Genomic DNA, 16,013 nt, shown 5'->3' on the forward strand with positions numbered 1-16,013 from the left:
TCACCCTGAGGGGCAGGAGAGACCCATGTTTCTGATGTACTGCTTTTGGCAGGGAACGTAGCCAAAATGTAAAACAGGGGCGATCATAAGCAGAATCAAAGTAGGGGGTTCTGGCAGCAAGCACCGTCTGCGCTGGACAGTGTGGGATCCTCCATCTGACCCTGACTGCAAGGCAGCAGCAGGAAGCAGTGTGGTGCTGCTGGCCGTGGCTGCGACCGGCAACAAAAACACAGAAGCCTTTTTAATATTGCAAAGACAGAAATGAAATCCTCCTCTTACGCAATGCTTGCCCTTCCTCGGCATGGATCAAATCAATATGGGACCACGCAAAGTCAATGGCTTATTTCAAGGGGCTTTGAATTGAGCTTTGTAGGCAAAAAGGCATCCGCCTTGTTACAAGCTCCATGAAGACACATCAGTATTTCCATTCCACATCAATTTGTAGGACAGAAATGCAACTTTGTTCACTTTAATCCTGTTTAAATGCAACACTATTCTAAAATAAAGTCTGTCAGGAAAAAAGAATCAAGTCTAGGACTGGGATTACCCCTGGTGAAGACTGGGGATCCCACTTGCTAGTGACTGAGAATCGCCTTGAAGGGAGTTAAGAACCACCTTGTAGTAGCATTAACGTTCTGTTTCCCCATCCTCTCCTCTGGTGTGTGTGGGTACCTCCGCTGGACTTCTGTGGGGGTGGCTGAGCACACAAACGTGTGCACACACATCCACACGCAGGCACGGCACTGAGCCAGACGCACGGTGCTCACAGTCCCCTGCTCACCCTCCTGGAGGACATCAGCAGCACTAGAAAGAACTTTCACATAATTTCTGGAGAAACGTTGCAGTTGTAGGCCAACTTACGTAACTGATTTACTTCAACAGAATTGCTTTCTGCTTTTAATCTGCTCAACAGTTTATCTTTGCTGTCGTGATCGGTTGAGCTCTCTTTAAACCGTTATGGATTAGTGTTCTGCTATAACACGTTAAAAGCTTAGCTTTGTTTATTTTTGTCAAGAATGGGGGAGGGATATCAGGTTCAAATATTCAGGCAATGGTTTATGAATGGTTATTTTTCTTACACAGCAATCAATACAGTCAGGTAACGAATGCAATGCACAGCTAAATGCTTTGGGAGACAGTACGAGTGGCTGGAATAAAAGTATTTGTGAATTCATTGGAAAAAAGAAAGAAGGAACTTCATGAGTGTGCATAATTATTTTAATCTGTAAATACAAAATTTAATCCAGCATTCAAACAGTTCATCATATCTACCAGCTTTGTACGGAAGACCAAAGAGTAGTAAATGGTCTGAAAACTTTAATTAATAAAGTCGGCTGAGCTTTTTACTAAGTTTGCATTGTTGTTGCAATTTGGAGACAGAAAGCCTGCCAAAAGCACTCTGTCGTTCAGCTGCGGGAAGACAGTACACCATAACGCACATAAGCCACCAAACAAATGGATCCTCGGCTACCCTGCTTTACAAAGAGGTGTTCAGATAATATTAACCAGCTGCTCAGTGAATTTTCACAGTGGATTCATCAGCCATGAAAGCGGATGATCTACTGAAGACTATGGTATGAATCCAGGTCCACATTTCTACTATAAATTGATAAGCACAACATACTATTTTAAACCAAATCCAACAATTAGCACACTTCTTTGACCTCTGTGCAGTCTAAACGATTTGCAGATGGCAGCCTGGAATAGAGTGAGAGGTTGTGTTCCTGAGCACTGCCAACAATCCTCTGTGCAGCCAAACACTATTCCAAGGAAACACCAATGCTGTGATCGTTCCTACTGACAGCGCCAGGACCTTGCAACATTCCTGTCTAAAATGAAGCAAGTAGGCACTTTTACATTCCTAAGAGCAACACAGACAGTAGAGAAGTTTTAAAAAAAAAGTGTCTAGTGGTGCTAGAAAAAAAATAAAAGCATAAAACTGGGAAAGTAATTCAGAAAAGAGGAGGAAAAAATCCAATTAGTGTGCTGTTTGTTTTGCTTTCTTTAGGAGGGATCTTTATTCTGCACATTCCTGTGAATGGCCGTTTGCTATTAATTCATTTTCTTTCTGACAGCAAGAGGAGCACCATTCCAGAGTTTCAACATTCCCTTGATGCTGCTCTGCTTAATGCTTGTGTGCTATTTAAACAAAGCATATTCCAACCAAATCTGACTATATATGGAATTCCCTGACGAGTAAAAATTTGGATGCCCTACAAAAAAGACCCATGAAAACGGAACACACAGACAAACACGGGAACCACTCCAAACTGCACAAACTCAGCATGTGCTAGAAGAGGCTCTTGGTGGCAAAGGTCAGGTATCCAGTGTGGCCGACCATCTCCCTGAGCGGCACGCCGCTTTTGAACTGCACAGTTCCTTGCTGCAGATCAGAGCACGGGCTACCTTGGCTTGATGGGTTGCTGCTGTCAAAGCCCGTGCTAGAATTACCCTCGGCTGCTCTTCCAAGGTCAGGGATTTGCAAACTAATTGTCCTTACGTTGTACACTCGGAGCAGAATTTCCAAGGTGTTAATCTCTGTAAAACCACATTCTTCCATTGCTAGGCAGGTTCTTTGGACTTGTTCAATGCAGGGGGAGAAAGAGCAGATGCGGCCTCCTGAAAAACGAGACAGGTAGTGGAAAGGAAGGCAAAAACCAAAATGAAGCACTTTTAATCTTTTTTTTTCAAATTCTGCCAGATGCCCGCAGAACTCCTACTATACAGACAAAGTGAAAACATCCTTCAAGACAATCTTCATGAGGCAACTATGCAGGTTTAAAGTATCAGCACAAAGTCAAACATGGACAACTCTGTAAGATGCTTCAGACCCTTAAAAACTGCAACAGCGAATTAACTCATCCTCCCTAGGATCCATCCTCCCCAACACCCTAGGCAGTGCTGCCTGCCACATTTGCTCATGACAAAACTATTAAAGTTGATCCCTTTAGAGCAGTGACTCTACTGGAATCACTGTCCACTGTTCCGGACTGGAGGCACCGAGCTGAAGTTGGCACCTACACAAAGGCAGGAGTCATTCTCCACACACTGTAGTTGCCTTCGCTAGAACGTAAGCGTGCGCACGCGCTCTGACAAAAGTGGCTGTGTTTACTGGAGAAAGATGGTATGCCTGTGCAGCATAAAGTCATCTCTCCAGCCCATAGATGGAGTGCTGCTAAGGCTTTACCCTTTTAGTCAAGCTGACTAGCATGTCTCCTGCGCATTAAAGTTTACTGAGTATCGTATCGGGCACATTTACAGCAAATGCTTCAGAACTCTGGGGGAGGACTTAAGTGATAAAGTAACACTTGTCTCCTTGTCCGTGCACAGTTCAGATTTTGGATTCTAAATACGGAGTATTAATAGGCCCCCTACAACTTTCTGCGTGCTACAATGTCAGCTTAACAGCTGAGAATAGACCAATTCAGATTTACTCTGAAAAGCCACAGCCAAATCAGATCAAAGAATTATAAGGACACTGTCTGCCATAAAGCCAGGGCATGTGCTTTCACCCAGGACACAGCGTCCCACAAGGCAACTGCCCTTCCTGAAAAGCTTTTGTGCTGGGGGAAGGAACACTGGGCAATGCAGCTCCAGCTATTGTTTCACTTATTACAATTAGATGAAAATGCTTGCTGACCTGATTTGCATTCTTTCTCAGGCTCATCCAGCCAAGCCTTCCAACATCAGTTGTCTAAGTAGTTAAAGAACCCATGCAAGTGACAGTAAAGCATTCTGCTAAAAATAGAGGCTACACTAGGACTACATGAAGCCTGCTTTATCTCAAACTACCCTTTTTTTTTTTTTCCTTTTTAGTTTCTAAAGTCACATCTCTAAAACAAGAAAGCAACAGGTCTGAAAGCGTCACTGTAGCACTCTAGTTACTGTGCAGCAGTGATGTGCTGGGTACTGACTGGGGAAGAACACTGTGCATGACCACTAATTCACCATGCACTAAGTAGGGTTTAATTTTAGTCCTGAAATGAAGTCTCCACAGCCAGGGCTGCTTATGACACATCTTCAGAACAAAGTACCCTGGACAAGTAATACCCTGCAGTGACAATCAAAAAGTAAATCTAATAATCACCTGCAAAATTAATGCTGGTATGTGTCATTATTCACCAGCTCTGTTGATGCTCATTTAATTGCACGCTCAGCCCGCTAGCTCCCAAGAAATTAGATCTGTCCGTTCACCAGGATGGCCAGGGCTACCAAAATGACTTTGGATCAGACAGCTAATCTTTCCAGCCTCAGCAGTACATGCTTCTGCCGTGTCTGCAGATGTAAGAGAGAAAAGCTCAGGAAGAAATTTCTGTTACATACTTAGAAAGCTACTGTGGTGCACATATGTTATAAAGAAAGATGTTTATATTCCTATTGTGTTGGGAACCGAACAAACATCTAACTTAGCTAAATGTCAGTTCACAATGACTCCTTGTCTGCAAAGCAAGAACTTGCAGAGAAACCAGAGACTTACTACTATTTCATTCAGGCTTCTGGTTTTTGGTGGTTTATACTGCAACAAAAAAGGGAAATATATTTCCATTTACAGTAAGTCCGTTCTTATTTATTCTGACTACAAGGGTTTCAAGAAATGTTTAGGCTTCTGAATTCACATGCTCTAGATTTACAGTCAAAAACTAAGAAGGCTGCACACAGCTGTTGCCATACAAGCTGCAGAGCCGCCTACGGTTCTTGTCAAGCCTTCAATTAAAGGCAGAGCACCCCGTATTTTGCCTCAGGATGGTCAGCTGAGCACAAGCCTGTCAACACCAAACTTGGTGACGATTTATCAGACTGCCTCCTTGCAAAGCGGACTGCTTGGGGAAGTAAGGTTACAGAAAACAGGCTTTCAAGCTGCTTGGTAGGGAAGAAAGCTCTTGCCTGCAATAGCTCATACCCAGAGGGGAAGCACAAAAAATCATGTTACTTTGCCTACTGCACTGCTGGAGGCTTCTCAGGTATGAAGAGTGAGCATTAACAGCTGGTATTCCATATAACTGAGAGCATCCAGCGAGTTTCAGCAGTTCTACCAACTTAATTTTTTCCCTTTCATACCTATTGTTTCCATTATTATTATACATCCCTCCAAAGTAAATACACCTACAAACAGCTTAGAAGCAAAACCATCAAGCCACCTGTCTATGGATTCTAACAAGTGGGAAAGAAAACTCCTCTGCTTTTTTTTCTATACACCATCGGGCAGGACGGACCTGGCTTGCAGGCTGGATTTGTTATATTAAGCAGATATAAAAGAAGATTGGAAAGTTACAATTAGCAGAAGGTTGGAAGGCAAAAATGCAATTGCATTTCTAGACTGCAAGAAGCTGCCTAAAACAGAAAGACTTGGAATCTTCATTAGCCATGGTGTGTTTGGAGCAGCTAGAACAGTGGACTCTGAACAGCAGAACAGCAGCACTCAGAAGGACGTGCATAGCTGTTCTAGGAGTAGAGACACCATCATCTTCACCAGGCCAGATGCTACCAAATTCTCTACACTGTGGGCTGCCTTCTGTACCCCTACAGGATTAGCAGCTAGGCAACACCCTTTCTGTCACAATCCCCAAGCAGATATAAATCTATATTTCAGCATTCACAATTCTCAGATTCTCTAAGAACTCTCTTGTCCTTCAGACATCAAGAGGCATTTAGGGCTTAAAGGACTTGAATATGCATTGCCGTGTCTTGCCATGCCAAGGATTCCTCAGTGAATGAAGAAAAGACACGTACTCCCTCCCTCTCAGCTGCTGGAGCACACTGCTCTGTCTGTAGATCATAAAGGGGTGGACTAGACTAGGAACAGGGAAAACAACAAAACGGAAACTTCTCAGTACAAACTGAGTTTGTGTTCTTTCAGAGCTCTCCTTTCAGGAAAGCTACCGTTCCTAAATTTGGTTAATGAGATCTGTGTGTCATCATAAATCGATATAGTAATTACCTGAGATTAATCCTGTTCACACTGGGAAGCTGTGTGAGCTTTTTGATCTGAAGAACTGTCTAAAAATGTGTTTATTCATGTATAATGCATCTGACAAGTGCTACAGTTGAGGAGAAGAGAATAATGAGACTCTATGAAGGACTTACATTTTTTTCTATCTATCTTCAATTTTACAGGGAGAGAATTAGTTTGAAAAATTTAATGGAGAGGTTAGAAACTCCCAAACCCTCAGGCTGAAGCAAGCCTACACAGTCCTGGCAGTCATTGTAATCAGCAATAGGGTTGAGAGGATATGAAAATTGAAGTACAATTCAGACTGGAATGATCAGAGAAGAGAGCTTAAGGGAAGGGGGAAATAAAAGAGAAGCTTTGCATGCACATAGCACTGTATGTTTTAACAGCCAGTGTCTAATTAGTAATCAAGGGACACTCCTTGGCATCTTTTCAGGAGGTCAGTGCCTTGAAAGTTGTGCCTCATTCAAGAGCAGCTTCTAGTACATTCCTGTGCAACTCCAACAAACTATTTTACTACTGGTTTGCCTGAGCAAGGACTAACACTTCTACCAGACCTATTTAGCTAATGACTGTTAGGTGTCAAGCATGGGAAATCTGGCAGTGCTACCCAGTTGACAAGGACTCCAGTGCGCGCTTATGATACAGAAAAGCTGCCCAAGTTATGTGCTCTCACTTCTGCAGGTTACAGTATGTGCCACAAGTACCCTGGCAGGTTTTTTTCATCATCCCGATATTACTCAGAAATGCAAAACCAACATCTGTAGTGTGGCTCCATTAGGTTCCAGGGGAAAGGGCCTGCAATTCTGTGATGTAAAGAAAGCAACACAGCATTTGATCTCTGGTGAGAGAACGCAGCTCTGCATTTTGGGACTTCAGCGCACTGTCATGATCAGAAGATTGCATTACGAAGATCTCATGGAAGAAAAAAATCACACAGGCATTATCATTATTTAGGGGCGAGGCAGGAGAGTCACTGAGCAGCATCACTGTGGCATTTACTCCGTGCTAGTAGGACACTAAAAATATTGCCTCTGTAAAAGGGGACAGAATGTCCTTTAAGTGAGTGTGCTCGTGGGCGATTTGATGTAGCTTCCCTGACAAGTGAAATTAGAGGATTCGGCTGTTGGAAGAAATTAAAGGATGTTTCCTGATTCAGAAAATAAAATCTTCTCCAAATCACTTGCCAGCTCATTAAGAGGAGCTGGATGTGATTTTCTGCAAATGTGACCTTAACCTCTACATTTGTAGATGCAGCCTTCAAAAGGAATTTGTTCCTGCTCACTATTACAGGCTGGCAAAAGCATACTACAAGGAAGTTAAAAACTCAGTTGGCTCCAAACTGGGGAAGCAAACCTAACAACTTCCTTTAAGGATCCTTTAATCCCAAACTACTTCCTACAAACTGTGTAAAGGCCAACAGCTTGGGCCAACATTCCACAGCATGGATTGTGGTGCAAGAATTTTCCTGCTTGACTCTTGACAGGTGAGACAATCACTTTTACTTCAGGCCAGGCCCATCGTGTGCACCTGACCTACAAAACCCTGGCAGACCAGAGACAGGTTAATGCCCTCCAATGAGATACAGCAACTGGGGCTGGCTCAGCAGACAGACAATGCTTGGGAGCCAGATGAAGATGGTTTGTGGGCTAGATCCTAGTGGGGCAGCTTGGTGCTAGACCAGATGGCCTCCCAGTATTGAGAGGACATAGAATTACAGAATTACAGAATCATAGGATCATTTTGGTTGGAGGAGACCTTTAAGACCATCAGGTCCAGACATCAACCTAGCACTACCGTGTCACCACTAAACTATGTCCCACAGCACCACACCTACATGGCTCTTAAATACTTCCAGGGATGGTTATTCCACCACTCTTCCCTGGGCAGTCTGTCCCAGTGTTTTACAACCTTTCAGTGAAAACAATTTTCACAATGTCCAACCTAAACCTCCCCTGGCACAACTTGAGGCTATCTCCTCTTGTTCTATTGCTGACCTGTTACTTGTGAGAATAAACGGACCTCCACCTTGCTACAACCACCTTTCAGGTAGTTGTAGAAAGTCATAAAGCCTCCCTTGAGCCTCCTCTTCTACAGGCTGAACAACCCCAGTTCCCTCAGCCACTCCTCGTCAGACTTGCTCTCTAGACACTTCAGAAGCTTCGATGCCCTTCTTTGGACACACTCCAGCACCTCAGTGTCCTTCTTGTAGGCAGGGGCCCAAAACTGAACACCATATTCGAGGTGTGGCCTCACCAGTGCTGAGTAGAGGGGGAGAAGAATATGCTTCAATTTAAAGTTAGTTTATGTATATTTAACCTCACCTAGAGTTAATTATACTTCAAATCAAAGCAGGTACCACACTGGCAAAGACTGGTGCCGATATTTTAGTAAGCACTTATTACTTCATCCATTTATTCCAAAACAGTCTCCTGGGGACATGAAAAGCATCAATACCGACTCAAGCACCGCCTGCATGGGTGGAGGACAACAGGATGCCAGACTGCCAGGCTCCACTTCCTGCCCTAACACATTCTTTCTGTGTTGTTGAGGTAGCCTGAGCCCAAACAACATCAACCTTGATGTCACTGCCCTCTTCTTGGTGTGATTCAGCCTTGGGTACTCCCTACCCAGACACCACAGGGGTAAGACCTATGGCCATGGATTTCAGGTGCTCCTCAAAGCTACACCTGGGTGGTTAAAAATGGGACCATGAATAACCTCCGGGGCTCAAGAAAAATAGCCAGCCAGACTTTCTGCATGGACATGGTATTCCCTAAAAGCTCAGGGGAGGATGGAGGAAGGCCAAATGAAAATTGAAACTAGATAAACCAGGCAATGCCCTACCTGCACCACAGGCTACTGGGAGGATGACATATTATTTATTCTCTTACACAGCATCTGTAATAAACAAACCTGGCAGGTTACAATAACAATCAATGGCTATGCTAAGGGGGAAAAAAAATGCAAACAAGACCTACTTTAAGTCCCTTGTGTACAAATGAAACAAATATAAGACTTTGGAAATGAAAACCAACTCGTACTACAAAGATCAGACTACTGCTGAAGGGCTTCCGTGATGGCAGAAAATGCAGAGGCACAAACAGGGAGATTTTCACAGGGAACTCTTCCTGCAGAGTTTTGGGGAGAGACCTGGCAACACCATGTTACCCCATTCAGGTGGTATCTCAAAGACCACCATTTCACAAACTCATAATTTAGGGGCTTTATGACACTCAAGAGGGAGTGGCAAGTCTGAATTTAAGAGTAAAACCTTTAAGATGGGTGGTTTTAACAAACGTGTGACTCAGACTGTTAATTTAAACACCATCAAGAAGTAGCATAATGCAAGAGGCCAATACGACCGAATATACAGCTGTATTTTTCCATGTCCCTAGCTGAAAATTTTGAATCTGTATGACAATTATTGTACAAATGGGTTTCTGCCACATTTTCCACACATTTTCTTCTTCCTTGGAAGAAACAGTACATATGAGAGTAGAGTAGGTGACTGAAGAAAAAGCACTACAGTATTCAGCTGTGAGATGACTGAGAGTCAAAAGTTTTAGGGCATTTAAGAATTGCAGAATATTGAGGATATTTTTGTTACCTCACAATTGTTTAATTTTCTTCATTTTTTAAAATTTAGCCTGAAAGGGTTAACGGCAACTTTGCAATACCCATCAAGGTCAGATACTTGGAACAGCAGCTGTAACTACAGAAGTGCTCATCAGCAGATGCTGCAACACAGTGCAGGTCTGGAGGTGAGGGTGAGTTCTGCAGTGCAGCAGTGCCCGAGGGGCGTTACAGCAGCATTTCTGCTGAAAGGGTGACTGGGGAAACTGGCACAGAAGGATGCAGCCTCAGCGCCAGCCTCAGTGCCAGCGGAGCACATAACCAGAGAACCTTCCAGTCACAAACTACGGTGCCATTGTACTCTTTTAGCTCTACAGAGGTTGGCACTGCTTTAAATGGGAGGCTGAGCTACTCTAAGTAGTATGTTTGCAGCATACTGCGAGGCATAACATGAGTGATAAATGTACTCTGTGAAGAGGATCATTAACACTCAGCCTGCTAGGAGCTGCAGCTACTCAGGATCTTGAGCTTAAGTAGGAGAGAAAGCACTGATTTGATAAGGTTTTGCTAAGGTTAAGAACTCTCTCTCACATGCTGTCTCAGCTGAACACTCTATGATGAATGCAGTGGTTTTAAAGAAGAGGCTAGCTGATGCTCTATAGTGAATTTGCTTAGCTTAGCTCTGCTTTCATTCAAAGTACCTTGAGACTTTAGGGAATAAATTACCACTATCTATCAAGACAGCTGTGATATTTGCATGGCACATCACAATAAAACCCACAGTGTGAATCATTCAAATGTGACCCTGCCCAGATGTGAGAGAGGGCATGGAGGCAAAAGAGCAGAACAATTCATTTTCTCCAGTGATGCTTTATCACCACACTGACCCCTGGAACAGCGGTGAACAACGGCAGCATGTGCACAGACTGTTCTTACTGCAGAAGAACTTTAACTATTTGAAAACAGAACAAAGGAGCACTATAAAATTATCTGCCTGTGGTAGGGGAAGGGGAGCTGTTACAGATACCCTTCTATCATATTGCTCATGACTGCTACATGAAGCACATGAAATCACTTTACACACAAAAATGTGGGATTTTAAAGTATTATTTATATTGCCTAAGCAGATGTAACCTTGTAGCATAGCACAGAGAAGTACAGCTAGATGGTATGGCCAGTTTGGGACTGTAATACCTTTTCTAGGGTTTCAAATGCTAGAGCGAGGCAAGGATTCAAAACGTGGAACTGCTGGAGCAGCTCTGCTTAGTATTCCAAACACGCACCGCTTCAGTAACTCACAGGGGCTGCGCAATGCAGCGCCTTCCGCGCTGGGGAGTCAGCTGAGCGCTGTGCTCACTACATGAGATCATTCCAGCATGGCAAGGGCATCGTACAGTGCAGTGACAAGTATTTTTTTCCCAGGACACACTAGAAAGCAGATACAAATTGAGCTGTAACCCCTACAGGTACAGAGTGCTAAGAAGCCTCTCTTTGTTTATTCACTTTTAAAGAAAGTATGCGTTACATGGGTCTCAGAAAGCCTTCTAGAAAATGTTCAGTGGTAGCTGAGGTAGCCTACCAGCTGGGTCAGTCCTGACTGAGCTAGGTAATGCACATTCAGTGACCTTTAAGAACAAGCCCAAATCCAGTGATCTCAAGAAAAACTAGCAATTCACTCACAGACAGCCCTGTCAGTATATATTTTAACAATAAACTGGGCCTTGGTACATAACCAGGTTTTACTAAGCTCATGTCCCACTGTGGACACTGTTCAGCAGTCCATGCTCTCTTGATTAGAAAAGTCACTTTTGTAGATGGACGTGAGCTGACACAAGTTTGTTCAGACCCACACTAGTATAGTTACACCCATATAACATCAATTAGGGGGAAACTTACTCCAGGACCAAAGAATGATTTATTCACTGAAACATTTTTCAATAGGAAAAAGATTTAAAATAAACCGATGAATCCATCCAGGACCTCAACACCAGTTCTCACTTGCTGTCACAACTTCAGAATGACTGGTGCAAGCCAGAACAGCCCTTATGTTCCATTCCCACTGCAACCAACGGCAGACTTCTCATTAGCCCCAACAGTAGAGATTTAACACAGAAAGGAGCAAGTGAATTTAACTATAACCACATTTTCTTCAACATTATTGATGGAGTACTCTGTTAAATAGGTCCAAATCAGCAATGATTGATGTGAAGTGTGTCTGAACACCTCTTCTACAAACACCTTTCCATTGCATTGACAAATTTGCTTTCAGCATTTCTCCTTGCTGCTGCTGCTTCCCACACACCTCATATCTAGCAAAATGCACTTCACAAGGGTTCAAAGGGTTTTTTATAAACTGGCCATGCTCATTGTAGCAGCTAGCACAGGTCTGTAGGAAAATGTTCTTCTTTCAAATCTTCCACTGTAAATTAAAGACCTCTTTTGAAGGTTTGTCAGCCTCAGGAATACCTAGAGACTTTGACATTTGAGAAGAGTGATCACACAATGGAAGTGAGCAGATCCAGCATACTGCTCAAAGGCAGAGACAGAATCATAGAATCACTGAGGCTGGAAAGACCTCTAAGATTGTCAAGTCCAACCGTCAACCCAACACTACCATGACCACTAAACCATGTCCTGAAGTACCACATCTACATGGTTTTCTAACCCCTCCAGGGATGGTGACTCCACCACCTCCCTGGGAAGTCTGTTCCAATGCCTCACCGCTCTTTCAGGAAAGAAATTCTTCCTAATATCCAATCTAAACCTGCCCTGGCACAACTTAAGCCCATTTCCTCAGATGTGTGCATGCACAATACTTCCTGAACAGAAGAGGGAAGTGCAGTTACCTTCAGCTTTTAACGCTGACTTTGCATGTCCTATGGCTTCCCATGGAGACGGAATATCAAGGAACACGGCATCTGCAATGTTTGAGACACCAAACCCATTTTTGCAGACATCCTGGTTGGTCACGGTGACCAGATGCTCCACCCCATGCTCTTGAAACTCCTCCCTGGCCTTCTCAGCTCTCTGTTGGTGGAACTCCACCGTGTACAGGTGCCCTGTGGGAGCCACCGTCCTGATGAGAGCATGGGAGAGGGATCCGCTGCCCGTACCTAGGAAAGAAAACAACTCATGAAATGCCTTTTGACAGGGCTGAACATTAGAACAAAGGTCTTCTTCATTAGTCCTCCTGCTTGAACACTTACTCAAAACCCAAATGAACGGAAACCACTGGTTAAACTGCTGAAAGAGAACAGTCCTTCCTTCACAAGGAGAGGAGGACTAAATGACCTAGGGAAGTCTTTTGGATCCTCAAATCATTAATTAAAAATCTGGCCAACTCTGGACCTGCCCTCTCTCCCTAGAGTGGAAAAATAACGCCAAGGGTCAGCTATAGCTCTAACAACTGCCACAAGAGAAAAGAAGGAAATAAATGCGACAGGAAGAATTCAGGGAAATGAGCCTGAGAGTTTTTTTCAAAGTGCCAAACTCTTCTAGGGTGAAAAAAAGATAAAGGCTAATTTTAATATATTTTCAAAACCTTATACTTCATTAAAACAATGAAGGGGTGTTGGCAAGTGTCTGTGCCTGAGAATCCTATTAATACCCATGCAAACAAATGGCTTTCAGGATACAGAATCTGTGTGGTGAAGGTCTCTTAAAAGACCTGGTCATCCTCAACTCCCACTGCAGTGACCCAAAAGGAACCTCTGGGCTCCTTGCACTCACACTGACCAAACCACCTGATTTCACAGGTGACTCACGTACATACGTGCCCACACAATCTTAATGAAGACTAATGAGATCGATCACACACCTGAAATTCTAAGTACAATTACCATGTACAGCCAGCAACTAACTACAGAGATAGATTTTTTTTTCTCTTGTTTCAGTTTGATAATTTAGGAAACTTATTTTAAATGATCCACTGGTGTATTAAATAGATGAATGACTAATAACTGATGTTTTACTGAAGAAAACACCCATATACCAATCCACACTGCAAATTACTCACTCGAGTGGCATTTAACAGAATAACCCCCCAAACTCAAAACCCCACAGCAACACCAAATTCTCAGTGTTTACTAATTGATAATTCTGTACTTGGAACATGTTTCTCCTGAAGAATGAAAATCTATTTCTAGCTATCTTCAATGGCCGTTCAGGTTAAATTTCAGCTTGAAGCAAGTTCTTTCAGCTAACATAAATCTTAAACAACTTACGAAGGACAGAACGTGAAGTACAGCGGTGGTGGAGAAAGCTCAGAAATTAGTAGAAAGGGAATTAATTAGGGGACACAAGGGCTGGTACGGCTGCTTAATTGGAGCAATACTTTCCATAACCGCACAGGAAGTCAGAGTTTACTGACAGATCCAAGGTTCTTGCCCTCTAGTCACATAAGGGGGGAAACATTGTCGTGGTACTGTATTTAAGTCGACAGCTCTGAAAGGGGAGCCATTCAGACTGTAAACAGAGCTCAGGGCCCATGCCTGCTACCGGATCAACCGACTGCGCTGTGGAACCAGCTCTGCTCCTCTGCTTCCCTCTGAGAGGGCTCTGACCCCGGCGGGCAGGCTGCCACCCTCCCCCTGCTTTAATGGGGGAGATTAGATGGGGAGGGAGGTCCTACAGGTTTTAGCACTGGCTGCAGAGAGGTCCAAGGGAGGAGAGAAACTGTAACAGGCACCTTTATTTAAAGTGAAAATCCATGCATTTGTGCCAGTAGTTAAATAAAGTAAACAAAAGGCAAAGGACACTTTTGTGCATGCATATGAAAAACTTTCTGTTCATGGCACCTGCAGGCTCTATAATGTCAGGATAAACTTTTCCTTGCTCATAAGGAGTAGAGGTAGCACAGCAGCCATGTGGTTGTAAAATCTCAATGATATATGTGCATAGGAAAGAAACAGCATTTCAGGGATTTTCTTTTTTTTTTAATGACAAGAGCAAAGAACTATTGTTCACAGGATGCCAAAATGACTGAAATTCTGCCTTTACATTTCATGCCAGAAGGCAGGATTGCACAACAGAGAACTTTTGCAAACTGACAAAACATAATAATTTTCTCTCTCAAAGGGGTAATGCTGCACACTTTCTGCATCTTTCTCTGTAATCTAAAGGAATGAACAGAAAGCCTGTCAGCACAGCTGGGCTGTAAGCAGGGGAGAGCTTGTGCATGTATCCAGTTTCCTTCTTCATATTCCTTTTTCATTTTTAATAATGTTCCTTTAAAATCTGCTCTTAAAAACACCACAGAAGACACTGTTTGTCTCTTTCCTAGCCATTAAGAATTTTTGGCTTCTTTTCTGATACTCTTTTTATTTACAAACAGGCCAAGCAAAACCATGAACTAAACTCAGAATGTTGGAAGTCAGCCCTTGCAGGCATATTATAGACCAAGCTTTTGTTAAACAAGGTTGTCAGAAATTATTTGTTGTTGACTGACCACCACAAACATGAGAGTAATACATACATAATCCATGGTAACGTATCCAATTCTATCAAACTAACACCATTACTGATAGTATTTCTGAAGATGCTGCCTGCCTTCTCTACGACAACCCTCTCAAAGCTGCAAGGAACAAAGACCAAGATTGTTATGAATCACTGTCGTAAAATCTCTCCTTGAAGAAATGACAGATTCTGAACCCAGTCCTGTGAAATGATGCTAACCCTGAACTTTCAGCTGTCTTGATAGTTCAGCATGCTTGAAGTGATTAATTAAGAATATGAGGGTCAAGCAGTTAATCATGAGTCCATACTCATCACAACCCCTAGAGCTCAATCTGCACTGTCCACAGAAGGCAGGGGTTCAACCCTATGTTCCTCTGATCGCAGGGGAAATGGATGCTTATATTCACCTGCTCCTCTTGCACACCTGCAACATCTAACATTTGAGTTGTCCCACCACCTTCTCAACTCCTTTTCAATGTCTTTTTGTCCTTATTTCAAAATCACTACTGAAAAAAACAGTATTCAGTAAAACATTACCCAAAGTCTTAGGCACCAGTCTGGAGTAAGTTCTAGTCAGATTCAAGCTTCCTTGGAAAATTAAGAGTATCCTTAGCATGATACAGAATCAGTCAGGGAAGCAGCAAAACACAGGGAGTACTACTGAAGACATGAATTAGAATGCGATCACATCTGAAGCATCATAGCTGAATTACCTGCATACAAATGAAACAAAAAACTGAATGCTCAAAAACGAGTATTTTGTGCCAAAAGTGGGAAGTTAAGAACTGGATGGGCTTCAACAGATTTTCGTTCTCATTTAGGTGTAGTGAATGTTCTACGTTCCTGATCTGATCTAGAAAGCTGAAGGCAAGACAACTTCTAGAACAAATACAGCTGGCAGTTTTTACACCAGGATGCTCGCCTTCCTGACAGCTTGTACCATCAATAGCCTCAGAAACAGTTTGCACCCTACCACAGGGTAATGCCTGTTTAAGTACAGTGTAATAATCATGAATGGACTCTACAGAAGAGC

General features: G+C 43.1%; 1 protein-coding gene across 2 annotated transcripts in view; it reads right to left on the reverse strand.

Moving 5' to 3' along the window:
* Positions 1-2,035: 2,035 nt before the first annotated feature.
* Positions 2,036-16,013, reverse strand: part of TRMT61A (tRNA methyltransferase 61 homolog A (S. cerevisiae)) — a 20,474-nt gene continuing 6,496 nt past the window's right edge. Inside the window, exons 2-4 of one of the 2 annotated variants that reach the window (XM_008941215.1) lie at positions 12,373-12,639; positions 2,437-2,619; positions 2,291-2,379 (exon numbers count right to left, since the gene is read on the reverse strand). In XM_008941215.1, the coding sequence (XP_008939463.1) occupies positions 2,291-2,379; positions 2,437-2,619; positions 12,373-12,639 (539 nt within the window). Of the gene's footprint in view, positions 2,620-12,372; positions 12,640-16,013 lie in introns of both variants that reach the window. The other variant, XM_008941214.1, reaches the window with a different exon arrangement.

The sequence above is a fragment of the Merops nubicus genome, unplaced genomic scaffold (genome assembly GCF_000691845.1).
Source record: "Merops nubicus isolate BGI_N331 unplaced genomic scaffold, ASM69184v1 scaffold4595, whole genome shotgun sequence".
In the NCBI taxonomy this organism is placed as follows: domain Eukaryota; kingdom Metazoa; phylum Chordata; class Aves; order Coraciiformes; family Meropidae; genus Merops; species Merops nubicus.